The 27,995-nt window shown below is 39.2% G+C and overlaps 1 protein-coding gene and 1 pseudogene across 3 annotated transcripts in view; both read right to left on the bottom strand.

The window, feature by feature from the left end:
• Positions 1–27,995, bottom strand: part of Abca8 (ATP binding cassette subfamily A member 8) — a 77,657-nt gene that overhangs the window by 6,944 nt on the left and 42,718 nt on the right. For 2 of the 3 annotated variants that reach the window (XM_052756479.1, XM_052756480.1), the window contains 13 exons: positions 26,696–26,862; positions 25,591–25,724; positions 24,335–24,472; positions 23,392–23,499; positions 18,857–19,030; positions 18,070–18,183; positions 14,944–15,063; positions 13,752–13,820; positions 12,629–12,720; positions 10,718–10,838; positions 8,292–8,409; positions 6,015–6,106; positions 22–182 (listed from right to left, as the gene is read on the bottom strand). In XM_052756479.1, coding sequence (XP_052612439.1) covers positions 22–182; positions 6,015–6,106; positions 8,292–8,409; positions 10,718–10,838; positions 12,629–12,720; positions 13,752–13,820; positions 14,944–15,063; positions 18,070–18,183; positions 18,857–19,030; positions 23,392–23,499; positions 24,335–24,472; positions 25,591–25,724; positions 26,696–26,862 — 1,608 coding nt within the window. The remainder of the gene's footprint in view (positions 1–21; positions 183–6,014; positions 6,107–8,291; positions 8,410–10,717; positions 10,839–12,628; positions 12,721–13,751; positions 13,821–14,943; positions 15,064–18,069; positions 18,184–18,856; positions 19,031–23,391; positions 23,500–24,334; positions 24,473–25,590; positions 25,725–26,695; positions 26,863–27,995) is intronic. The other variant, XM_052756481.1, reaches the window with a different exon arrangement.
• LOC128123299 (transformer-2 protein homolog alpha-like) lies at positions 21,775–23,145 on the bottom strand (annotated as a pseudogene).

Below are 27,995 nucleotides of genomic sequence, written 5' to 3'. Positions count from 1 at the left end.
CAGGTGCAGACCCCTGTGTACCGTGCAATGGCCACTGCAGCATCACCTTTGCTCATCCCCTTCACGGCGGCAAATATCTCCAGGTGTTCCCTCACCGTTAGGCTGGGCCACAGAGCGTTTTCCTGAGGACAGTACCCCAGGAACCCCAGGGTGTCCCCTGTGCTGTTCCCTTTCAGCAGCACCTATAGATAACAGGTCACTGTCAGGGATCTCACACTGTGCTGTGACCACATTCAGTGATAATCCCACAAAGGAGAAAGCCTTCATTCAGAGAATGGATACTTGAACTCAAGTGTATAAAAGGTGTCACATCATCTTATGTCAGAGGATGATCCACAGGGGAATGCAAAAACCTCAGCCAGGAGCTGGGAAATGACTCAGTCGGGATAGCACTTGCTGCAAAGCACAAGGAACCAAATCCAATCCCCAACATCAACATTACGGGTGCAGCAGCAGGGCACACCTGTAATCCCAAAGCTAGATAGACAGTGACAGAAAGATGCCTGGGACATGATGACCAGCCAGGCTTTGCAAATCAGTAAACCCAGGTTCACAGGAAGACAGTCTCAGAAAAAAAGAGCTGTTGAGGAAGACATCCAACATCAGCCTCTGGGCTCCATATACATGCTCACACATGAACATGTACACACATACACAGACACAAAAACCCAATGAGCTATCACTTCACATCCGTTAGAAAGGCTACTATCAAAAGGAGGAAAGTTAAAGGATAAGGAGGTGGAGAAACGGAACTCTGGTGCAGGGTTGGTGCAAATGCATGTTAGTATAGTCAGTTATGGGAAATAGTGCAATGTCTCCTCAAAAACATAGGTATGATCCTCAACATGAGGTAGGATCGGGAAAGCCTACTTCCTGGTATGTTCCCAAAGTGATTGAAAGCTTTCCCCCCACCCTTTTTTCTTTTCTTTTTTCCCCCCCAAAATGACATTTTCAGTCCTGTGTTTTTTGTTGCACTCTTTGCAATAGAGAAGATATGAAATCAACCAAATATCCATTAAGGGGTTAATGGATTTTCAAATATGTTGATAATAGACACAACATAATACGTTCAGCCTTTAAAATGTGAAGGTCTCCTTTTGTCTGTGACAACATGGATGAGCCTAGAAAATACGCTATGCTTTGCTTTCTATTGCTGTGATAAAACACTGGTCCAAAGAACTTGATGAGGAAAGAGTTTGCTGGGCTTGCACTTCCAATCACAGTCCATTCTTGAGGGAAGTCAAGGCAGGAACTCAATATAGGACGTTGGAAGCAGGAACAGAAGCAGCAACTGTGGAGGAACGCTGCTTAGTGGCTTACTTCCCCTGGCTTGCTCATTTACCCTTCTTATACAGTCTAGACCCACCTGCCCAAAGGTGGTACTGCCGGCAGTGGTATGTACCCTTCTACATCAATGAGCAATCAAGAAAATGTCCCCACAGACACGCCCACAGTGCAATCTGATGGTGGCAATTCCTCAGTGGAGAGTCCCTCTTCCCAAGTATGTCTAGGTCTGTGTCAAGTTGACAAAAACTAACCATGATAATGGGGGGGTGTGAAATAAGACAGGCAACAGATGCCGCCTGACCTGATTAATATGCACATGCAGTTGGAGTAAGTTGAACTTGCAACAGTAGAAAGTAGAGTGATGGGCACCAGAGGTTGGAAGAAGGGACATAAAAGGAAGGGGGGAGATAGAGCTAAATCAGCTGTTTCATTTAGACAGGCAGAGTGAGCCCTAGGGATTTATTGCACAGAATGACAATGATTACAAGCACATACGAGAAAAGTGATAAGTACTGTGAAATGGCTGATTTGTTAATTAGCCTGATTTACTCATTCCATGTTGTAAGCATGTCAAAACATCACATCATATCTCATGAAGATGTCCAGTTGTAATGTCAGTTAAAAGTTCTTTAAAGATCAACTCATATTTTTTAAGCTCAGTGTGTGTATGTATGTCTGTGTGAGTGTGTGTGAGTGTGGGCACATGCATGATACCTCAAGTGTCATCCCTCGCCCTCTTCCTCACACAAGATTAGGGTCTCTTGTTGGCCGCTGTGCACCCCAGGCTAGCTGGCCTGTGAGTTTCCTAGTGTTCTCCTTTCTGCCTTCCATCTTGCAGTATGGACACTGGGATTGTGCTCTCCAGCACCCAGCTTTAGGTGTGTCCGCACGCTCAGGTCCACACACTTGTGTGGCAAGTGCTTTACCCACTGAGCCATCTCTCCAGCCCTAATTATTTTTACTTATTTGTGTGCATGTGTGTTTGTATGTGTAGGGGTGTGTGTGTGTGTGTGTGTGTGTGTGTGAGAGAGAGAGAGAGAGAGAGAGAGAGAGAGAGAGAGAGAGAGAGAGAGAGAGAAAGTTCATTGGGTAGGCAGAGGACAATCTAGAGTATCATTCCTCAATCACTGTCCACATTTTCTTTCTGTTTGTGTTCTATGTGCTTATGTCTAACATATGTATCTTTTCATGTGGGTGTGTGCATGCGCCAGTCAGTGCTGGGTGGCTCCCTCAATTGTTCTCCAACTGTTTTTAAGATAAGATCTGAACCTTGGTTCATTGAGTCAGCTAGGCTGGTGGGCCAGTAAGCTCTAGGGGGCCCCACCTGTCTCTACCTTCTCAGTGATGGGATTATTGATGCTTACTGCCATGCTCAGGTCCTTATGTGAGTACTGGGGATCTGAACCCAGGTCCTCATATTTGTATAGCAAGTTCTTTACTAACTGAGTTATCACCTCAGATCCTACTTTGGTTTTTGGGTTTCTGGAACTTACCAAGTAGGCAAGGCAGGATTGTGCCAGTCTTTCTCCCTAGCTAATTGTGTTTTGGTGGTGGCGCACGCCTTTAATCCCAGCACTCGGGAGGCAGAGCCAGGCAGATCTCTGTGAGTTCGAGGCCAGCCTGGTCTACAGAGCGAGATCCAGGTAAGGCGCAAAGCTACACAGAGATACCCTGTCTCGAAAAACAAAACAAAAAACAAAAAAACAAACAAACAAACAAAAAGAAAAAGAAAGTAGGATCTGAGGTGATAACTCAGTTAGTAAAGAACTTGCTATACAAATATGAGGACCTGGGTTCAGATCCCCAGTACTCACTAGGAGACAGGCAGACTGTAGATACATAGTTTTGTTTCTTGTGCAAAAGAAGCTCAGACCATCCCTTGCCTTCAGGTCTAGTAGCATTGCAGAGCTATTGACTCAGGACAACAGGGCTTTTTGCAGAACCAGGTGCAGTAAAGACTGGAGCAGAATTCCTAGGACAAGCAGAGTTGTGTGGCCAGAGAGGAAGGAACAGGGCAGATCTTTTGTAGAGTGTGGCTCAGGCCAAGGAACAAATAAAAGTTTTTCGTAGATTGTGGGTGAATCAGGTCAAGAGAGGAGAAGAAGGAGGAAAGATGGAGGATGAAAGAACTGAAGACGAAGATGTGATCAAAAGCATAGGAGCTTACTATGAGGACAGAAAAAGAAGGGACAGAGAGGAACTGAGTGTCAGGATGAAACTGAAGCTGTGTAGATAGAAGTTTGTTATAGAGAAATAAAGTAAATGGATGAAAAGAGATTCTTCTCCCTCAGATAACCCCATGCCAGACATAGCATCTTCCCCAGGACCCTGGGAAGGATATTCTAAGGGCAGACCATTGGGAAAATTCTGATAACCCTAGATGTTTGAACTGATACTGGCTAAGTTCTGTTGAACTGAGTTTCCTTCTTGCCTCATGCAGATCATTATCCTGCCAACTGTGGCATTTGTTTTTGCATTCCTTCTATGTCCCAGGTCCTCTTTTGTTCAGAGTGCAGGTCAGCCTCACCAGTATACATGCCCATATGATGCCTCCACTCTGTAATGTGGTTGACAAATAATAAATGTGAAAATACCGTCTTTTGATTGGTGCTTTGAGGGGCGTATCCAGGAGTCTGGGATGGAGACTAACAGGGATAGGACTTAAGGTTGGATGGTTTAAGACTATGTCTGCCTGCTAAATGGCCATGTAAGGAGAGGAGAAGGTACTGGCTGTGGACCGGACTGGGAGGAACAAATTTGGAGCAGAACAAACAGCAGGAGAAAAGCCCTGTAGAGAGATGAAGTTTGATGTATCCTTGGCTAAACCCAGAGGACAGAATAAGTGGCAAGAGCAGGGTGAAGAAGGGCACAGGGACAGAAGTTCTGAATGGACATGAAAAGCAGATCTTGAAGCCACCTGAAAGACAAGTTAAAGGTGACTTGCCAGTCACAGAGCAGACAGATCACTGAAGTAGCTAATCTGGAGAATAAGGTGGTTGAAAACAATTACACTGGCTGCTCTGATTAAACCCATTTCACAACACTCCAACAGTTGGCCATATATTTACAGCTTCCATACAATGCAAAATATTTCATTCCAATGCACCAATGAGCAGCCATCTTCCTTCCCCTTCCTCCCTTTTATGAATAATACAAAACTTCACTGAAGTACAGGTCAGGTGGTGAGTGGCAAGGAAGGGCAGCTGTGGTTAAAGAGGGAAGTTCAGTTAGGGTCAGCTACGCAATGGACATTACAGAGACTGGCTTCTGATTTTCTCATCCACCACAGCTTCAGAGGGACCATGAACATGAGTTTCTCCTCTCTACACAGTGGAATGTTTGACAGTTTTATTCCTGTCTCTCTTCTTCCTCTCTGGCTTGGCCACCAACACTCTCTTCTAGCATAACTACATAGATTTCTGCCTTCTCTTGGACACTTTCTAAAGCAGTTCTGCCATGTAACTGGGAGGAAGGAGAGTGATCTTGTCTCTCTTCCCTGTGATCACCTCTCTTGGCTAATTCAGAACTTTCTTTGCCTGGCTGTTTTGCTTCCGAGACAAGTGATGAGCTGGCAAACAATTCAGTTTTACACTCATACTTCTCAACTTTCTGCTGCTCTAGAAAGCACCTTATTGAATTTGCACTTGGAAAAACTTTAGTCCAATTGTATACATTCCAAGGTTTATGAATTGGTAATAGCACTTCATGAAGACAAGTAAATAAGAACTTTTGTTTTAAACATTTCTATTCAAGATTGAGCAGTAGCATGCTGAAACGCTAATGTTCATTTAAAATGATAATGAATGGATTATGTGGTCCAACAAACAGAATCCATCAAGATTTTCATAATGATTACTATTCTGAGGATGAATAGTTAGATTCTTTCTTAGTAGACTCATAGGTAAAAAATAGTTTCAAAGCATTCCCAGATGGCTTCTACGCATTTATGTTTATACTCAGAGATCAGTGCTGCTCTCAGCCTTGGTCAAAGAAGGCTCTTTTTGCAGTGGGATGAGATTCATAATTGGTGTTGACACTAAGTGATTCTTTAGTGCTCAGAACTGAATGGAATACCTATGTCACCTCCTCCAAGGCTCAGGAAACATTGAAGAAGAGGCAAAAAGAATATAAGAGTCATACAGTAGGTTGGAGTGCTGTGAACTCCTGGATATGATGTGGGCTTTGCACTCATAAACTCATGGCAGCTGTAGTTACCTACACAAGACCTGTATACTATTGGACCTGTCAACATTTCCTCATGGATGAAGGAGACACTCAGGAGGCCTATCTCTTCCTGAGAGACTATTGGCAGTTAATAGCAGCCAGTGGAGTAGCTACTGGTAAGCTGTTCATACTCTAGTAAATATACCCTAGCCCATGCTGATGCAAGCAACCCTAATGAAATTTAACATGTCACAAAGAGAAATGAAGCAGGAGGGGGACTTTAGGGGAATAGAAATGGTCTTGGTGTGAGAGGGAAGGGGATGGGAAAGGTCAATGGGTGCTGAATACAATAAAAATGAATTACACACACACACACACACACACACACACACACAATTATCAAAGAATAAAAAAACATCCCCACTGAATGACTAGTATCTGTGCCACTTAAAGTAAGAACTTGTTTGTAATTCAATGTAATATTTTAAAAACTTTGAGTAATAACATTTTTCAAGTTGTCATCTGGATATTGTTATATAAAACATTACATCTCATCTACCTACCTGTCCAGCACTTGGCTTTGTTTCTCCAGTTATCATCTTAATGGATGTGCTTTTACCAGCTCCACTGTGTCCTAATAATCCTACAATCTCACCTGAGAAAAAGAAGACACATTAGTAATGGTGGTGACTATTACAAATCTCACTGTGTGATAAGTGCTATGGAATGTGTCTTGTCGAGGACCTAAGCTTGGGTCTTAGTACCCACAGCAAACATCTTATCACCTCTTATAACTCCAGCTCCAGAGAATCTGATTCTCAATCTCGATCTGGCAGCATCTGCTCTCACAAGTGCACATACCCACACATAGACACACAATATACACATAATTAAAAACAAAATAAATCTTTTGAAGGATCATGCTCAGGTGTAATAAAGACTACATGTTAAAAACCCTTAGTAAACATCATATTTCATGGAGAAAACTAAAAACCTGGTTCTAATATCAGGAAAAGGATTGGGTGTCCACTTTTACTCCTTTTATTCCACATACTACAAAAATTTCAACCATAGCAATTATATAAGAAATAAAAAGCCTACAGGCAGAAAGTCGGCAATCAAATCATCCCTGTCAGCCAATAATATGATTCTATACATAGAAAAATCTCTAAAAATTTCACAGGAAGATGAGAGTAACAAGATAGGAAATCAGCATACAAAATGGGTAGCTTATCTTCTCACTTTAAATTGAATTATTTTATTTTATTTGTATAGGTGTTTGGTCTGCATTTATACCTGTGCATCACATGAGTGCCAGGTGACTGCAGAGGTCAGAAAAGGGGGTAAGATCCCTCAGAACTGGAATTACTGATGGTTGTGAGCCACCATGTGGGTACTAGTAACCAAATGCAGGTCCTCTGTAAGAGCAAGTGGTCTTAACCACTGAGTCATATCTCTAGCCCCCAGTGATTTTCTATCCATCAATAATGAATGCACTAAGAAACCCAACCCACTCACAATTACACAAATTAAGATATGTAGCAATAAGCCTAACTAAATGGGTGAAAAAAATCTCTATAATGAAAAGTACAGAATGACAGAAAAAGAAATTGGAGACACTGAGAAATGAAACACAACCAAACAAAAAAATGAAGTGAAAGCTGAAGAGGAACAGTAGATACTGGATAGATGGTGCACAAAGAGTGGAGTGGAGTAGAGGGCCAGGCGGATTTTGGGTGGCTGGCTATAATAGTATACCACATTTGCATGTATGGAAATGTCAGAGTGAATCCCATTAACTTGTACAATTAATATGTATTAATGAAAAAAAACTATATGATGCTGTGAGTGGGATAATGGCCTCAAAAGGAATAGAAACTCTTGGGTTTCAGCCACTTGACCAGAGCCACAGGAGGAGTGACTGAGTCATACTGTGTCCAATGGAAAAAGACAGAAGTCAGCAAATAGGTTCCTCTTATCCTGTGGTTAAGATATCAGGATGGATGCAGAGACTCACAGCCAAGCACTTGACCAAGCTCCTAGAGTTCAGCTGAAGAGAGGGAGGAGGGATTATAGGAGCAAGAGGGAGTCAAGATCCTGATGGGAAAAACCACACAGACAGCTGACCCAAGCTAGTGGGAGCTCACAGACTCTGGACTGACAGCTGGGGAGCCTGAATGGGACTGAACTAGGCCCTCTGAATGTGGTGACAGTCATGTTGACAGTCAATCTGTTTGTGGGGCCTCTGGCAATGGGACCAGGACCTATCCTGGGTACATGAACTGGCTTTTTAGAGCCCATTCCCTATGGTGAGATTCCTTACTCAACCTTGATGCAGTGGGGAGGGGCTTAGTCCTGCCCCAACTTGGTATGCCAGCCCTGTTGACCACCCAAGGGAGGCCTTACCCCCTATGAGGAGTGAATGGGGGGTGAGATAGGGGGCCGGTAGGAGGGGAACTAGGAGGGGAACGGGAGGAGGGGAGGGAGGGGGAAGAGTGTAAAATGAAACAAACAAACAAAAAAGATATCAGAATGGAATAGCAGAATGTAGGTCAGTTCCCTGGTAAACAGTATTGATCACTAGGAGAGCAACAGCACTGACTGAATAGGAAGACCATATTTTAAAAGGTTCAACAATATTAACAACAACAAAATGTGATATTTTTTTTCATGTCGTGTGACTGTGCCCCTTTTCAAAGGCAAAGTCATTTTCATCAAAAAGGAAACAGTCAAGATCACTCCACTGTGAAAAAAAAGAAATAGCACAGCTTCTGAAGCATGCAGAAGGGACAGGGACTCTAACATCTGGAGGGTGCTTCTGAGCAGAACCTCTGTCCAACCTTTTCGAACACAGAGAGAGATGTTTCTTGTTGCGATCTTCTTCTTGCTCTTAAAAACAAAGCATTTCTTCTTTTCCCTGTACTCCTTGCGAAGGCAGCTGGCGATGATGGCTGGCTTCTGCAAGCAACAAGGCATGCCAGTGAATGGCGGTTACAAGCATGCATCTGCATGGAGCGTCTTAAAACCAACTTAGCTTGACCTTGGTATTTCTACCCATTTCCAGCTAGCACAGCTATTATCTATGTAATCTCATTGATGTCCAATGAATAGATAGTTTGAATCCCTAGAACTGTCTTTGCATTGACATGGGAACACAGCAAGAAAGAAATACTTTCCTTGTGTTTTAGTAATATCCTAAAATATTTTTGAAACACATCTGCAACTGTAAATTTTACCTAAAATCCACTAATCTCAAATTTAATAATGTTTCAAAATAATATAATTTTATTATTGTTTTACATTTAAGGATGAATTTTTAGCCTTCAAAGAGACCTGATTTGTAGCTTAAGTTTTCCTGCCTGGCCCACAGTCAGGACAAATCTCTATCACCTGCCAGTCCCATAGCCCCTCAGACCCGACCAAGTAAACACAGAGACTAATATTGGTTACAAACTGTATGGCCGTGGCAGGCTTCTTGCTAACTGTTCTTACAGCTTAAATTAATCCATTTCCATTAATCTATACCTTGCCACATGGCTCGTGGCTTACCGGCATCTTCACATGCTGTTTGTCATCGTGGTGGCTGGCAGTGTCTCTCTGACTCAGCCTTCCACTTCCCAGCTTTATTCTCCTCCTTGTCCCGCCTACACTTCCTGCCTAGCCAATGGCCAATCAGTGTTTTATCTATTGACTAATGAGCAACATATTTGCCATACAGAACATCCCACAGCACTGATTTCTTGAGTTCACTGAAGGAAAAGATCTATTATAAAAATAAAATAAAGCAGAAGCAAGTATAATAAAGCCTGTCATTTACCTTTGGTTTAAAAGCGCTAATCATGTCCCTTATTGTACAGAACATCTTGAATATTACTCTGTGGGTGGTGAGTGTTTGTATCAGTCTGGGAACAATCATTAGGGTAAAAAACTTATGGTCAATAGAATAGAGTCTCTCAACATTCCAGCTGGGCTAGGTCTTTTACTTGGCCAGGGGCCCACCCCTGGGAAGGTGGGGTCATCATCGTAAGCCATGCTAGAGAGGAAGGTGTAACAGTTACTTCCTTGATGAGATGTTGTACTGCCCTGACACCTTCAAGAACCCTCACCTCATACAGAGTGCAGCTGTGTAAAGGCCCCAAACCTGCCTACAAAGTTTCTGAATTTTTCAGAAAACTGTAACTTCTCATTCTCTTCCTTCTATCTCTTTTCTAAGCATGTGTTCCTTAACACTTCAGGCTTTTCTTCCAACATTTGAGTTTTCTTGTTCTTTCTCTAAAGCCTCCCTCCCTGCAATATGGCTACTCATCCACCATCTGTCTGATCTCCATGTCAGCTTAAAATGGCATGAGTTTTTTTTCCTTCCTTCCCCGCCCCCTGTTCTCCTTTTCCAGGCACCTGCTGTGGTGCTACAATTTACCTGCCATGGGGGTTTTTCTTTGAAAATATAATAAAATTGTCCTTAAGTTTCCATTTGAGCCCAGTCTTAAATTGTTTTAGTAATGAGCCTTAGAACCTCCAAAGGGCATCCCAATTTCTACTCTATCACAGTCACTCAGAAGGGAATGATGACAAGGTGATTTAGTAGTTAAATATACTTGCTCGTGTTTGAAAGAGCCCAAAAGGGTTACAGCTTTTACTGAAAGAAATAAAAGGCCCACTGTGACATCCTCTGGGTGTTTAATTATAGAACAATTAAAAAAGAAATTTGCATAGTGTCTGAGGGACTCAAAAAGCTTGGTAAAGGTACATTCTCCAGTGAGGGGTGAATGAAAGGACATCAGAAGCAGTCACAGTGGTGGCTATTTCCAACAATAATATTTTTAGCTGCAAATTTGACATCTGAACTCATATCTCATTTATATCACTAGACTGTCATCTTTCAAATAGATAAGATAGCTCTTGTAACCTAGTTTACACTCTATTATCAGAGCTCGTGGAACTGGATTGACAAAATCTAAGCATGGATGAAATAGATTGAATATCTCTGCACCTCACCTTTTCAATCAGGACTGAGTGCAGTAAGATTTTTACCCGAAATGCAAATTTATTGAAGAGTAAGGCTGCTGGTCCCTGAGCATGAGATCAAGTCAGCGGCCACTCAATGATGCTTTATCACCATGCATTCAGGAAAAGTGCTCATTTCTTTTAAGAGGATATGTGACATAGTTGCAGGTGTTCCTTCTTTTAAAGTGGAACTCTTGAACACATGCCTTAACTGCAAACAGTCTTAGGTCACTTCTGCTGTGAGCTGCTTTACAGGGTTTACCTCCTGGAAGTCTGCCGAAGTCAAAGCATTTGCTGTCCATACTCTTTCTAGATGCACATCTTCATCTTCTCCTTCAGGTTCTTCTGGATTGTTAAATACATGACCACTTCTTGAAGAAATTCTACAGACAAAGCAATCCATTAGTAAGTGATCCTTGGGGTCCATGGATGTATCAAGACCAATTCTGTTCTCTACATTTTATATCGGAGTAGACTGGATGAACAATAAATCTTTACACTATTCATCTCTTGTCAGCAAATCCATTTCCCTCCCACCTCAACAACTACTGGTTGAAGTGTCACCAAGTAAAGCAGTTACTGCATCTTGACTCTTGTCAGTTCTCTTTCTTAGGGACATGTCATTTTTTTTACCTCAATGGGCAGCTTCACATGTATAGTTTAGCAAACAAATTTCACATCACATCTTATGGAATAAGTACTCTGGGAATAAAATGAATACAAATCACGAACATTGTCAAGAGTGTTTTTAGAGCGATGGACCAGAATGCTCAGAATCAGTCTAGCTGTGTGAATAGGCACAGCCACTTCTTTGGGGTGTGTCAGAGGAACCCTTGCCTCTCCATTCCAGCTCACACTTTCCTGACTAGATAATTACTTTGGGCTCTCTTCTCTTTCTCCCTTTCTCGTTGTGGTCATAGGTGATAGATCAAAGGTTGACTCTACTATCCAACTTTCTGTAACAAAGATGGCGCTAATGTGGGAGTAGACTGGCCAGCCATTCTCATTTAGCTAGGACAGAAGGGCTTTGACACCTGGGATTCACAGGGGCAAACTGTGAAGTCCCAGCCAAGTGGAGACTCATTTTCTGGGTTTTTGTTTGGTTGGTTTTTGCCATTTGTCATTTTGTTTGTTTTGTTTTTTTAAGACAAAGATTCTCTGTGTAAACAGATCTGGCTCTCCTGGAATTCACTTTGTAGACCAGATTGACCTCAAACTCACAGAAATCTGCTTGCCTCCCAAGTGCTGGGATTAAAAGCATGTAGCATTCCCGCTCATCATTTTTGTTATTTTTTGTTTTTGTTTGTTTCTACATTTGTTTATTTATTGTGTGTATGTGTGTGTGTGTGTGTGTGTGTGTGTGTGTGTGTGTGTGTGTGTGTGTGTGTGAGAGAGAGAGAGAGAGAGAGAGAGAGAGAGAGAGAGAGAGAGAGAGAGAGAGAGAGAGAGAGAGAGGAGGTGAAAAGGGAAAGAACAACTTTCAAGAGTTTGTTCTGTCCTACCACAACGTAGGACTGGGCTTGACCTCAGACCCCCAGTGTTGGTGGCAGGTGCCTTTATCCATTCAGCCACTCCCTTCTCCCACACAAGTGGTGAACTCCAAAGGTAGAATCCAAAAAGTAATGAAGACTAAAAAGGACTAATATGCTTCTGATTGTTTTCTTGAGTCTTGAATAGAGCATACTTACTTTCAAGCTCCCTGGATACCTAATCCCATTTCTTTTTCTATTATAGTTTGATAGAAAATGCACATGACCCACTAGCTAGGCTTCTTACTCCATGAGCAAGAGAATTATTGTTGCTGTCATAGTTCCTTCCCCCCCTTTACCTCTGTGGTCCTTCCTGCATTGGCTATGTCCCTGAAGCTTTCCAGTACACAGAGCAGTTGTCATTCAACCTAATCTTGTTGTGTGTGATGATTCTTGCTCCTTTCTTGCATACAGTGACAGATGAAACCCTGGATTTCCTGTGTTTCTAGTGTGTTGGACCCATTTTGATCATGGAATCACAATCATCTTTAAGACCCAGACCCCATGTTTTGATGATTGCATCTCTGTTCCCATAGTTATCTCCTCACCATAGCCCAATGGGCAGGATGTCTATGAGAACTTGTATGTTGCTCTCATACAAAATCATTCAGTAAAGAACACAACACTATTTGATTTCTCCAAACCTAAACACAGGATCCATTCTCATTGTTTTCATTCCAAGTTTGCTTTCCAAACATCGAAGAATAGCTAGGAAGATGGCAAAATGTAGGAAAGGCTGGGGAAAGAGAGACGTTGTCAATTAGAAATACCAAATGCTAACATTAGAAGTAAACTGCAAGCTCTCAGCCTTCTACAGATGTACATGAGACAGGATGGTTAAAATTTCAAGAACCAGCTATGCTTTTGCTTACAAAACAAGTCAAATCCAATTGCATTTCTTTGTACAGAAACACTGGAAGTGTTCACAATATACTACATTATATTATACATTGAACTTCATTCATTCTTTGGTTACACTATATGTATGTATGTACATATGTATGTATGTATGTGCATGCATGTATGCATATAGGTGTCTGGAAGGGTCAGAGGATGACACTAGGTGTCATTCTCAATCACTCTCCAGCTTATTAACTGAGCCTGCATCTCTCTCACTTAAACCCAGACCATGTTGGTTCTTGTTCAGAGATGTCATGCCCACCTGGCATTTAAGTGAATACTGGAAATATAAATATACACCCAAGTCTTGACTCTTGTATAATAATCAATTTATCCATTGAGCTATATCCCCAACCATCTAGACTAGTGGCTCTTAACCTTCCTAATTCTGAAACCCTTTAATACAGTCCCTCAGGCTGTGATGACCCTAACCATAAAATTATTTTCATTTCTACTTCATAACTGTACTTTTGCTACTATTATAAATTGTAATGTAAATATTTTCGGAGACAGATGTTTGCCAAAGGGGTCATGACCCACCAGTTGAGAACTACTGCTCTAGACTATGTCTTTAGAATTGGAAGGTACAGTTTATTTTGTCACTGGTTATTCGTAAAAAATCAATGGCTCTATACTTAGAAACATATTACCTTTCTGGAAATTAGTTAGGTAAAACATCTTAATTTTCAAACTAGGGCTGGGGATGTTGCTTAGTGACAGAACATTTGTGTAACAGGTACACATTCTGGATTTGGTCTCCAGAATTGGTTTTATTTTTCTCCCCAAAATATGATCAAGAAAGCACCCATGCACCATTTACTTAAGGGTATCTCTGTGTGCAGTAATATCAAATGAGGGGGTACTTACTACTAGGAACCACAGAAAGGAATAGTCCATGCTTGAGTCTTCAAAACCTATATCATAAAATTGAGAATTCTGCAAAAGAAAGAGCAATTTAAATACAAAGGTTTATAAGTTATAAATGTTATCCAAATGTGATTGGACCATTGATCAACTCTGTAAGTTTTCCATGGGCACAAAGGAAGTACCAATTGTTAAATATGTAGTGAGAGCTTGCCATTCTTTTCATGGTGTGGGAGCCATGCAGCTTTTCTCTGAAGGATGACATTCAATGTTTGTGGATCATCTACTGAGAGAACCCAGGAAGCAGAGGAGACAGGGTCTCTCCCAGCACCTTCCCCTCCTACACTCATGGCCCTCTCTGATACCTCACTCCGTCCTTTGATCCTCCACTAGAAACTCTAAAGGGTGAAGTGATAATCGTTTTCAGGGAATACATCTAGTCTGTGAGTAAAGCTGGTGTGGAGACCCACAGAGGTTTCCTAATGAGAATCTGAACTTGCTTTACCCAGCAGAGCTGCATAAGGGAATGATTTGACCACAGGTGTAGTTACCAGTTGTGCAGAAGGGTCTGCACTTGGCTGTGCAGTGTGCTTTGATCTAGCAAGGGGGAGGTCTTTTGACCTGTCCCTTGGCATTGTTATAAAAAGCCCTTTTGAAAAGATAGACGGGACCAGTGGATTTTGATCCAGGTCCTCCCAAAGCTATCCTGTGTTTCTGTCTGTCTCCTCTCTGATATCTTTCTATCTAAAAGTTTCTTATTCCTCTCTCTTCCTCATAGAAACCCTTTAAAAGGTGGGAGCAGGCCTCCCACAAGCTGGAATTGCTGTTGTATCAGCTCTAGTTAGAGTGTATCGAATACAAAAATGTAGCATAAAAATTGATACAAATACTAGCACTTGAAAGCCTCAAAGCTCAAAAATTAGGAAAGAATTTCATATGTACTATCAGGGTTGAGCATGTCCAAGGATTTTATTAATATTAGTGTTCTTTTCCCTACTGCTCACTACCAATATCCCCAGGAAATAGCCACAAAGGCTACATTTTCTTTTTAACTTGTAGGTAAATGGAGCTATGGTCTCCCCTCAGGCAAAATCTTCATGGCTCTTCCAAGTACATATTTTCTAACTTGAGGACAAAGCTTTTCTAACTGACCTCCTATTCAGAGACACTTATACAAATGTTATATATTTCTTACCTGCAAATGTAGTAATGTGCAGCCTATTAGAGTAGCAGGCGGAATTAGGGCAATGGCACAAAACAGAAATTCATCTGGAAAGGGACCAAGAATCATAAAACATATAGAAAAGAGAGTGACCTAAAAGAAAATGAAATACACATTTTAAGTTGTTTTCTAAAATGCAATGTAAGGGGCTACAGGTTGGCTCAGCAGTTAAGAGCATGTACTACTCTTACAGAGGACCTGAATTTAGTTCCCAGTACTCATATCAAGGAGCTCACATCTTCCTGTAACTCCAGCTTCAAGGGACACAGCATCTCTTTTTTTTGCAGCTCTGTTTTTGAAAATACACACCCATATACATAATTACAAATAAAAATAAATCTTAAAACCAAAAATTTAATGTGTGTTGCTCAAATTCTAAATGGTCTTACTAATAATAAAAACCTGGAGCCAGATATTGGAGTAAATGCTGAAAGACAGAGACAAAGGAACAAGTCACTAGAGAAATTTCTCTCCACTACAGAATTCTCAGGCTGAATGGAAGGTGAGATCCTATCTCCACAAATCCTCTGACTGAAAGTCTCTTTGTCCTCAGCCAAAAAGCTGTAGTTCCTGTCTTCTCACGCCTTCTATACCTTTCTCCATCCAGCCATTTCACTTCCTTCCTAGTGCTGGGATTAATGGAGTGTGTGCTTCCCAAATACTGGTAGCAAAGGCATGAGATCTCTCCAAGTACTGGGATTAAAGGTGTGTGCCACCACTACCTGGCTCTGTCTCTCTTCTAGACTGAGTCAATCTCATGTAGTTCAGGTTGGCTTTGAACTCACAGAGGTCCAGCTGAATCTCTGCCTCCTGAGTGCTAGGATTAAAGGTGTGTGCCACCACTGCCTGGCATCTATGTTTAATCTAGTGGCTGTCTCTGTTCTCTGATTCTTAGGCAAGCTTTATTTATCAATATATATCAATATTTATTTATTTATATTTAACAATATATCACCACAAATGTGCTTTCAATTTAGAGAAAACTTGCACTGAATATATTCTAATCTGATTTCCATTTCATAAACTAGGTTAAAATTGACTTTTCTTCCTTGACTTAGCTAAAAGCATTTGACTTGACATTCAAAATTTGGCAAAGCTGGACAGATATAGGATCTGATGCATGAAGTTTCTATATCCAGTTTCAGTTATAGAAGAACAAAAATAAAATTGGTTTGATGTTGTCTAGGGAGTGAAATAAGCTATAGGCAATAATCAAAGAGAAATGGTTTGAAATTGAATGGAAGCAATACTCTTTTAGAGGGTTCCCCCACCCAGATATATTGATAAGAGAATTTTAGGCGTGCAACATGGCTCTGAGTAGCACTGGAACCTGTAGTAGAATATTATTTTAAGGTGTGCTAATTTTGTTTATGTTGCATTTGTTTAACTATGATGCTGTTACTGTGCCTATCTAAAACACCTGGTGGTCTAATAAAGAGTTGAACAGCCAATTAGCAAGGCAGGAGAAAGGATAGGCAGGGCTGGCAGGCAGAGAGAATACTTAGAGGGAAAAATCTGGGAGGAGAGATGGAACAGCCAGAGAAGGAGGAAGACTCCAGGGACCAGCCACCCAGCTACACAGCAAGCCACAGAGTAAGAGTAAGATTTACAGAAGTAAAAGAATGGGAAAAGCCCAGAGGCAAAAGATAAATTGGATAAGTTAGCTAGAAAAGCTGTCTAGAAACTAAGCCAAGCTTAAGAATAAGTCTCTGTGAGTGATTTATTTGGGAGCTGAGTGGCGGACCCCCTAAAAGAATAAAAAGCAAACAACAACAGTTACCAACAGAACAGAAGTCACAGGTGCAAACTTTAAAACATCATGGCCTCACCTTTTCATTTCTAAGATATGCCAAAGCTTTTCTAGAAGGTTCTTTGCTTTTCTTCAGTTCATTCTGATGCCAGAGTACTTTTCCCTGACTGTATTTCCATTCTAAAACCTTCTAAGTTTTCCCTTAACAAAACATAGACAACTGTAGGATTCATGGGTGAGAACATCATTCACGGCGAGCCATGATTCTAGCCTTAATTTCCACCCTAACAAGGTCCCTTCCTGTGCTCTGCTTTCTACTCTACACCGTTTCTTCAGGTTCTACTGTTTTACAGGAGAGGCCCGGATTTCTCTTCTTTTGGCTTTTTGTCCTATTTGCCTTTTCTTATAAAGAAGAAAAATGTGTCTTTAGAAAAATATCATTATTAGGAAATCTTACTCCCTATTAACTTTCAGGAATTAATCTCTGCTTCGTATATGGTTTTAATTATTCAGTTGTGTGGATGTGCAGTGTGTATATATATATTATTTTAATTATTCAGTTTTATGGTACTATGCCATGGTATATGTCAATGTTCATGCTAACTTGTGGAAATAAGTGACTATAAACTATTGCAATTAATTTGTACAAAATGAGAATGTGAGTAGTGTGGCAAATACAAAAATACAAATGCAGCATCATTTGATGCTGAAGTATATCAAGCCCTCCAGTGCCTCAAATACAAAATATTAGGCGCAAAGGTTAGTTCTTATTTAGCTCCCTGGAAGCAGAGACTAAATAATCTGCATGTTTCCTTCCTCAAGTTCTAGTACAGAGAGAAAAATCAAGTATTTGTTAGATAGTGATGTAATTAAGACATTCAAAAAATAAAAGCCACAATAAGTACATATAAGCCACACATATTTCCCTTATAAGTTTAGAAAGAGATGTCATTTGATGATTCTTAACAAGGAATCTCTCAAGAATCATGTTTTAGTTTTAGATTTTTAAATTAACAAAATTTCTAGTCTTCTGAAATTACCATGTCCTTTGTACCTCATTTAATTCTTTTTTCCCAAAAGAAATATCAAAACTATCTCTAGGTTTATTTTATGACCCTATAACTTATTCTGTTACCTTTAAAGAAAGTAATGTAAATAGAGAAATTTTAACATATATACATATATCACACATTTCCATAATTTTATCATGGAACAAGTGAAAATTCTCAGAAAAATACATGTGAAATATTTTAAAGTATAATTAGTTTATTTTACACCAACCAAAAACATTAAAAAAGTGTTAGTACTAAACTTCACCATAAAAATAAAAATATAGTAAATATACTTACAATATAAAAGCAAAGTGACCAAATGCCACTATTTTTCCTTCCCTTGCGATAGATGAATGAAATCACATAAGTCATAAAAACAATTGACATGGCATAACCACCAACATACAGAATCTGAAATTGATAGGGATATGAGAATAAATATTGTGATACATGAAAACATTTGAATGTATTAATATCATGAAACAATATTTTCATGTTCCTTCATCTATAATAACTTAAATATCACAGAGAGTGGTAGAGTAGGTGGCTTAGACTTCTCATTTCTCAGCAGGAACATTATAAACTACACAAAACCAGGAGAGAGGCAACTGTCAGTTTTCTGCAAACAAAAGTTTACATACAACAACTAACTCAAAAAACAACAACTTAGAGGGTTTTGGTGTGTTCTGATCACTCTTGGCCTACCACAGCCTCTGCTTGGAGATAGTCATACCGATGGATGCTTGTATTCTCAGTACAGGATCTCGGTTTCTGGTGCTACTTAACTGAAGCTTTGTGTGTGGGGATGACAAAAAAAGTTTGAGAATATAATTTGAGAATATGCAACCAGTGTTAGCACTCAGGAGGATCTCCATAAGTTCAAAGCCAGCTAGAACTACACAGTTAGACCCTGTCCAAAAAAAAAGCCATATCAACAATTTTATGTCATATATATTTTAACCCCACTTTAAGAAAGCCTTATAAAAATGAAAATATTAAAAACTGAAATAGTGTATTATATGTTAATGTCAAGTTTTTGGTTGAATCATTTAATAATAGTTGTTTTAGGAATGTTGTCACTTACCTGAATAAGTAGATCTCCAGTTGCAAGCATACTCTCTTCAGGGACTGAGGCATAGAATGCAACATACATAGATAAAGTGAGTGCCCAGTAGATTGGAACCTCAACCAGAGCCTGCCCGAACCAGTATGCAGATGAGCAGAGACCTGAAATCCACAGCTGGAGCTGAGCTCTGTTCTGATATGAAAGTGCAATCATCAGTTGGATATTATTTTTGTAAAACTATAAATCATATAGAAAATAAGCAAATGAGATAGTCATCATTAGTGATTAGACACTACACAGACTAAGGGAAGCAGATCATCCTAAAGTTTCTCTATCAAAACTTGCTGTTGCTATTAATAAAAATATTTTATCCTAATGTGCTGTTGTAGTTAATAAAAATAAATCATCCAAAGTCATTGACAGAGCAATAGTGCAGTCAATTAAACATTGACTTAATAGCCGAAGAAGGAAAATTCCCCATCTAAGCACTAACTTTCAGTGGTAAAACAATTACTCTCTTACACTAATGAAGGTAGCCATTTTTTTCTATGTAAAATTCTCATTGTTTTATTCTGATTAAAACACTGTAAATAATTGCATATGGCATGATAGCTTTGGAGTTGCTTATTTTAAAGTCATTAATATATTTCATAATAATATATATTGGTTGTGTAGTTATTTTATGTTCCAGATATATGCTGCACTAAATTTTATATTTAAAAAAATCTACCAAGTGATACAAATTTCAAAAGTTTTCTTCAAGTGTATTAACTGTCGTTTCTATCTCTCCTGCTTTGGATAATCTAATTAAATGTATGATAGATCAATTAATATTATCCCATGAATCATTAAAGCTTAGATTATTTTTCCGGAGTTGTTTTTCCTTTCTGTGCTTCAGTTTTACGGTCTATTGTTGCTGTCTTCCAGTTCACGCTTTTTTTCACCTGTGTGTTTTATTCTAAGTCACATTCGTTGGTTTTCATACAGATATGTCAGGTACTTATAGGATTTCCACTTGAGTTGTTTCTTATACCTTTCCTTACCATGCTCATTCTTTTAGTTAAAACCTTGATCATATTAACATTTTCTTTTTACATGTTACTTCTTTTATTTTCCTTGTCATTTCTGGGTCTGTTTTCAATTGACTTTTTCCCTTCTTGTTTCAGTATGTTTTCTTGTTTCTTTGAAATCCAAGCAATTTTTCTTGGATATTGGACACTGTGAATTTACCTTGTCACATACTTGGTTTGTATTCTTATTTAAGAAGGTTTGATTTTGTCCTGGCAAGTGTTAAAGTTTCCTGTAGATTAACTTAAGCCTTTTGTTTTTAAAGAATGCTTTACTCAAGAACTACTTTAGCCCTATTCTTTTGGATGAGGTGTGTGTGTGTGTGTGTGTGTGTGTGTGTGTGTGTGTGTGTGTGTATGTGTGTGTGTGTATACATATGTGTGTTCACATGTGAATGCACAGGTGTGGGTTTGCATCCTATGGATGTTTGTGCCTTTGGAGGCTGGTGATTGATGTTGGATTGTGGTGATGTATTGTGTACCCTAATAAATTTGTCAGGATCAGAGGACAGAGCCAGCCACTGGATTAGACATAGAGGTTAGGCAGTGGTGGCACACACCTTTAATCCCAGCACTTGAGATCTCATGCCTTTGCTTGGGAAGTACACATGACTTTAATCCCAGAAAGTAATATGGCAGGGCAGAGAAAGGTATGTAAGGTGTGTGGAAACAGTTACTCACTCTCTTTAGAATGAGGATTTCACAGAGGTAAGAACTAGTGGCTGGCTGTTCTGCTTCTCTAATCTTTCAGCTTTCACCCTGATATCTGGTTCTGGGTTTTCTATTAAAAGATCATTTAAGATTCTAACAACATTGGGTATCTCCCTCTATCATTATAACATTATTATTATTATTACTATTATTAATTTTAGACAAGATCTCTCACTGAACACAGGACTCATTGATTTGACTAGAGTGAGTTCCTAGAATCTTCTTGTCTCTGCTTCCTAGTGCTGGAGTTGAAAGCATACCACCACTGATTGGCTTTTACGTGGATGCTGGAGATCAAAGTCAGGTCCCGCTGCCTGGACGTCCGGCACTTTACTCACTCAACTGTATCCCTGGTTCTTTTTTTTTTTTTTTTTTCAAATTAACTTTTATTTGAAATTACTCTTCCCCACATGAATTTTAGAATCCTATCCTATACAATAACCCATGAAACCAATAACCAACCAATACCAAAATTTCTAACAGCAAGTTATACAATTGTTCTAGGTAATAAATAAAGGTTTTCCTTCAGTGATTAAGGGAATACTTAAGTTTCTGTAAATTTAACATAAAAACCACACTTTAAGTTTATAAGGTTTAACATGTAACTTCAAATATAACAAGTTTTATAGGAATCTACAAGCTTTTAATTCCTAAAAGGTGACTTAATTTTTTAGGTTCAAAGTTACATTCTTCATATTTTCTCCTACAGCTTCAAACTTTCTGCACTCAACTAATCAACTGTTCCATGCCACTCCAGACAAACTTGACATGACGGATCTACTTCAAGTGTTATTTATCTTTCCCCAAAGAAGGTTAAAAAGCAGTTTGTTATAACTGCAGATTTCTAATAAAAGGACATCTACTACAATATCTGTCACAAAAGCTTTCAAAAGATCATTTCTTTCCTCATAGTAAAGGCAGAGAACCACAAAGTCTAAAACTGGGCTCCTTTTTACTCAGATGTTCAACGACTTAAATGACAATTACACCTTTAAGAGTATAACAAAGGGTGGAAAACAGCAACACAACTGACCACATTATAGATGAAATAAACCGGGTTTTTGTTTATTTTTAGGACTGGGAAGCATTGGAAGCTTGGAAGTCCAGAATCAAAGAGGGAAGAAAAAGAAAAAAAAAAAAAAAAGGAAAGTCCTTGGCCACAACCACTCCATTATCAATAACGTCTTGGGCTATAGGAACGAGAACTTGACCGTGACCTGTATCGACTGTAATAAGGAGAAGGTGACTTTCTTCTGTACCGGTAATCATAATTTTCATGTCTGTCATAGCCTCGATCATATCCTGTATCATAGTAAGAATCTCGTTGTCTACCACCACTGCCGCCTCCACTGCCACCTCCTCCTCCTCCTCCACCACCACTGAGTCGGTCTGCCCATGTAAATGCCTGGTGTAGGCATGTGTGCTCTCTTGGTGATAGAATAATCCACACGAATTCTTCTCCATCCAGCTCCATCCCATTTGCCCTTTCCATAGCCTCCTTAGTGTCATCTATCCCCTCAAAATACACAAAAGCAAATCCATGTGACCTTCCAGTTCGCTGATCACAAACTACATTGATACCACTCAATGGTCCATATCAAGAGAATACTTCACGAAGATCTCTCTCTGTGTACAAACTGAGGCCAAAGACACCTAGGCAAGTGTTGGGATCTGTATTTTCCCTGCTGCCTGTATATCTTCTGCGATTAGACGTTGGAGAGTGACTTCCGGCTTCTTTGTCGATGATACTCTGGCATATAGGATCTACTTCGAGATCGTCTTCTATGAGAGTGGGACCGGGACTGAGTGTAGCATCTATGAGAATGTCTCCTTGACCTTGACCTGGATTTTGATCTTGATTGAGAATGGGATTCAGAATGTTTGGAAACTCTTGATGGACTATGAGATCCTGACCTGCTCTCTGATTTTACGCGAGCAGGAGCTCCCAAGAACTAAATAAGAGACAAGTCTCGGCTCCAGGGCCGATGGCCTAGTCACCCCTCTGTCTGGAGTTTGGGGAGGAGGAAGGTGACGGCGACAACGGCCGGTGCGCTCCACTCCCACTAGCTCACATGCTCAGGCAAAATCTGTCCCTAGTTCTTAAATCTTGCTCCGAAGTTGAATCCTTTGGTGAACCCCTACAACTGATGATTGGAAATAGATATGAACTTGCTCATCTTATGGAGACCATGAAGTTCTGCTGTATGTATGCATGACTCAGTATTGGCACAGACTCTAAACAACCCTGTGTACAGTTCTATAGGCCTTGCTCTGTGTAATTTCTTCTTTGACACACTTATATGCAACTTCTAGCCACTGTAATCTTTTTGGATTCCGAGTTCTTCTTTTTAGTTTAATAAGACCTTTGAGTGTTGCTTGAGATCTCTCTCTGTTTCATGAATTAGTTCCAAGAAGAAATGTGTGACATATAACTCAAATTTATTGTTTCTTTTTCTAAGGAAATCTCACCCAGTCTTCTACTGAAAAGATTAAGTTTTAGGGGGTCAAATCTCATCACAATGCCTCCATTATCCAGAAGTAAAACAAACCAAGCTTTTATCTACTTCTCATTTTCTTTTCTCTTCATCTTTCCATCTGCTCCTCCCTCCTCCATTTATTTCAGTCTTGCTTTTTACATCTATAATATGCAATTGTATTTGAGTCAACTGCTCAGTGTATAAACATGCACACCATACTACAGAAAAGTCCCACTATCACATTATAAATAACTTCCAATTGCTTAAATCAACTAAAATTTCCATTATTTTCTACTACCTTATAGTCATCAATGCTGGTCATGGAGATATAAGGAGGAACAGAGGCCATCATGAGGATACATGAGAAGAAATAAGGCAAATGATCAAACGGTCTGTAGTTATTATCCTAGGAATGAAAGTAATGCAGTGTACTTAGTGTGCAAAGTTGAAAGTCATTATCTAGATTACATTGCTCAAAACATAATCAATTTCCTATAATATTGCCTTGGGTTTGTTTTGAGATTTCCTCCTTTTTATATCCTAATTCAATTTTCAATATAGATTTTGCTATTTTTTAAATCCTAATTCAATTTTCAATATAGATTTTGCTTATATATATATATCCATGATTATGAAAATGGAAATAATAATGAGAACAAGGCATTATTATGACTGTAAAATTCTAAAATTTAGGCTGACATTTAAAGATGATCAATAATTTTAGGCTTCCAATAACTGTTGTGATATTTTGGCAGTTTAAACCAATGCAACCAATTTAATATTCAGGAATTCTAACCTTACAAGTTTCACATTCTATTTTTCCCCTCCTCCCTGTCTTCCTCCTTCTGTTTTATATATATATATATATATATATATATATATATATATATATATATATATATATATATATTCTTATTATGAAAATGCAAGTTAGCCTTGAACTCATAATGTTCCTGCCTTAACCTCACAAGTGCTAGAATTATAGGTGTGAGTCAGCGTGTTTGGATTCTCTCTCCTAATTTATCATTTAGTACTTACAGGCAACAGCTCAACTGAATATGCATAGTCATATATAATATACTGTAACAGTGTATATATCAAATTAATATAAATACATCCTAAGATAGATCCAAATGCTGATCTAATGTAGGAAAGAAACTCTAACAATAACATAGAGATCATTCTGAATGGAATGATCCTGAAAACTTGAGATACAGTAGAACCTACACATACACACCAACCTCAGGAAATGAGCTGCGGTCAGTTTGAATGTGTGCTGATGGTGTGAACAGTCCAAGTAGCCCATTACTCACAATATCCACCAGAACTGGAAAACAATTCAGTCTCTTGGTGTTGCATACTAACATAAAGTTGTAATTCTAGAATGTAACAAAAAGATTATCAGCACAGAAAGAGGAAACATAAAAGCAGTGTGTGCAATGTGTAAACACTCTTTTCAAATACTGACTGACAGGAGGGTGCATTCTTTGTGATGTAGTTGATGTACTGGTGCTTCTTCAATTCCCTTTTCCTTAAAGATGCACAAATCAACACCATAATTTTTAAATACCCTAATTAAGTATTGGAAAATTTAAAACAAACCTTTAATAGGACAAACTAATTATGACTACAGTCAGGTAGCTATTCCTTAGAATTGAAACATTCCCTCCTGAAAAAGATGTGAGATGGATAAGAATCAAGAAGTTCAAGAAATTACATGGCCTATGAGGCCCCTTCTTGTGGCTATGAAATAGTTAAGTTGCTGAGGGAGAAGAGACTCTTCTGTGGAGCTAGCTGTCTACAAACTGTGCAGTAAATTGTAGTGATGCATCTTTTGGGAACTGTTACTCATGCTGGGGTGAACTCTATGATAATACAGATGCCAGATTCACCCATACTCCTGTAAGAAAACCCAACAAACTGATTGGTTTACTAAGCTAGATGTGTAGAATAAGGTCTTTGGTTTTATTCACATCTCCTCAAGAAAGGCCATGTAACATTTACAGACTGTACCTAATTTAGGGGTTACACTTGGGTCTCTGGCCTGCAGTTTCAAATAACAACTAGAAATTGTATTGTTTTTAATTTTTTACATTCATTAATCAATGTGTGTGTGTCTACATCTATGCATGTACACATATGTGCATGTGTGGAGGTCAGAGGACAACTTGCAGGAGTCAGTTCTCTCCACCATGTGGATTCCAGGAATCAAACTCAGGTAATAATTGTATATTGAGCTAGTAATTAATATAACTTTATTATTATTAAACTCATGAACAAAGTTCTCTGAATAATGAATGAAAGTAGGAATCTTATGCATTCTCTTAAGTAAGTTTTAGGTTTAAATGGTATAATCATAGCTCTAATTCTCTCCCCAAATTTAAAATATATGGTCATATACATTATTGGTATAAAATGTCTCAGACTCCATTTTTCATCAAATTGCCCTATCAGAGCCACAGCTCTGTTCCTAGTCACTAACTGGAGATGCACGTACATTCTCACCACCAGACAGTATGATAGCTCCATTGTACAGAGTCTCCTCTGTGCCATTTCTAGTCCCAAAGGCATCAACATCCAAAGATATGTTCTGTTTCTCCAGCGAATGTATGAAGTCATCAATCTGTGCTCCTAATAGTAAAACAGGCACTATAAACCAAGGGAATGCAACATGATTATGTATCAAAATGACTCTTTTGTCATTTATATATTACAGCATGGAATAGTATAGATTTTAATTCTCCTCTGAACAAATACCTGTTGTTCCCTCTTTGCTTTATGTATCTGCATGCATGTTAGCATATGTGTGGGAGCACATGTGAGTATATGCATGTGGAGGCCAAAGTAGAAGCCAGGCATCTTCTTTGATTGCTCTTTACTGTATGTATTGAAGCAGGGTCTCTCACGTGGGCCAGACACGCCCATTCAGTTGGTCTTTATGGCCACCTTGTTCTGGGTAGCGCTGTCTCTGCCTCCTGAGCTCTGGGATTATAGAGAGGCCTCCATACCCAACAAGCATTTATGTGGGCTCTGGAGATCAGAACTCTGTCCTCACACTTGCACTGAACCTTCTTCCTAGGTCTTCTTTTATAGACTTTCTAAATATGGTTCAATAATGATATTAATAATAATGCTTGTATACTTCTGATTTCTTTTAGTTAAAAAATAACTGATCATTAAAAATAACTTTTGCTAACATCTTTTGAGTTTTAGAATAGAAATAGAAATAGAAATGAACTAAACAATATATTATTGCCTTATCCTAATGGCTGCAACGGTGGTCATATAATTAAAATGTTTTAAATTTTACAAATTATTCCTATCAACATGCTATTCTATCCAACTTCTCAAATCTCCTGTTATGGTCATTGTGACAGTAAACTTTCACAGTATTTTTATGTAAAACTTCTTGATTTTCAATGTGTGCTGACATAATACATATCTCCTTTATCATATATTTCTGGCATCATTGTTCTAATTTAGGATGGAGTTTCCTAAACTAGGTGCAAAACATGTTCATCATTTTTTCATGTGTGTCTTTTCTAAGCAATGTTTTTTAACAGTGACAATATTCCTCAACTACATATTAGTGGCATTTTTACCTGTTTTGTTGATGATCAGTAAGTTAGTGAGAGGCTCATGTGGTTGTTGGCCAGGGGTGAGGAAGTACATATGAGGAGACAGTTCCCAGCAGTAATCGCTGTCATGGACTATCCTATGAATATTTGCTGACAAAATATGCAGAAGTCCAATCCCCAAAATCAGAATCCTACATAGAAAAAAAATTGACAACATAGACCTGTAGACCAGTCTTCAAAACATTCTTTTAAAGATACGGATAGAATACAAGCAAGACATTAGTAAAAGTAGACAGTCGTATGCATGGTGCTTTGTTTTAGTTCTTGAACTTTTCCTCATCTCTGAAATGGGAGTGATAACCAGGACTTCTCCTCAGTACACTTCCCTTGCTGTTCTCTGACCATGGGACAGCCCGTACAGTTTTAGAATGGAGTTCCTTAGATTATAAGCTGAGCTTTAGTCTCACTTTCACCTGCTTCTATTCTAATGTCCCGCTGCCCCCCACCCCCATACTCAAGTCTTGCTCTCTTCCCTCCCACCCCACTGTCTCTACTCTTGCTCATGGCAACACAGTTTTCTAATCCTCATAGGGTCAAAATGCCATCCATTTTTGTGTTTCTCTTTCCTTTGATCCGTATCTGAAAACATGTAAAAATTGTATTTCAGAACTCCAGCACTAATGCCGAAACTTCATCCTTATGTCCTTTGCAGGCATGGGGATCTCCAAGACTTCTCACCTGCTGGACTCTGTGGTTGCCAAACCTCTGTTCTTGATTCTCCCACTCTGATTTTCAAAGCATTTCTGAATTATCTGCAAAGATTTTTTTCTTTTGATCTCAACCTTGTAAATGTTTTCAATTTGAATCACTTATTCAACAAGTACGACTAGAATTCTCAATATGTCCTGGCTCCCATGTGTGAACAGATTGACATCTTATTGATTGACTATGAGATGAGCACAGGGGTCTAATGTCACGAGACAAATTCCTTGGGAGTCAACTTATGTCTTTCATGTCCAGCTCCTAACAGTGCCCGATATTTGGCAGGCATTGAGAAGGGTCAGCCTTCACATAAGAGACCCAGAGACACGGTAGAATGTGAACAGGTATCAACTTTACAGACACATTCCAGTTCCAGAGAATTCTGTGAAATCTGTGAGTCAGGAGTCACATACACACACCTACAACATTAAGTTCTAAGGTGTCCATTGTTTCTACTTCGGAGACTTTAATGGAGTAACAGTAATAAAGAAAGAGTCTATGCCTCATATTATTTCTGAGAGATTTTTCATCCAATGCATTAATATAATAATGTATAAATACC

This window comes from Peromyscus californicus, unplaced genomic scaffold (assembly GCF_007827085.1).
Source record: "Peromyscus californicus insignis strain IS unplaced genomic scaffold, ASM782708v3 Scaffold_3__1_contigs__length_106647218, whole genome shotgun sequence".
Classification (NCBI taxonomy): Eukaryota; Metazoa; Chordata; class Mammalia; order Rodentia; family Cricetidae; genus Peromyscus; species Peromyscus californicus.
The sequence above is the reverse complement of the archived record's forward strand: the minus strand, read 5'-3'. Positions and strand labels throughout refer to the sequence as shown.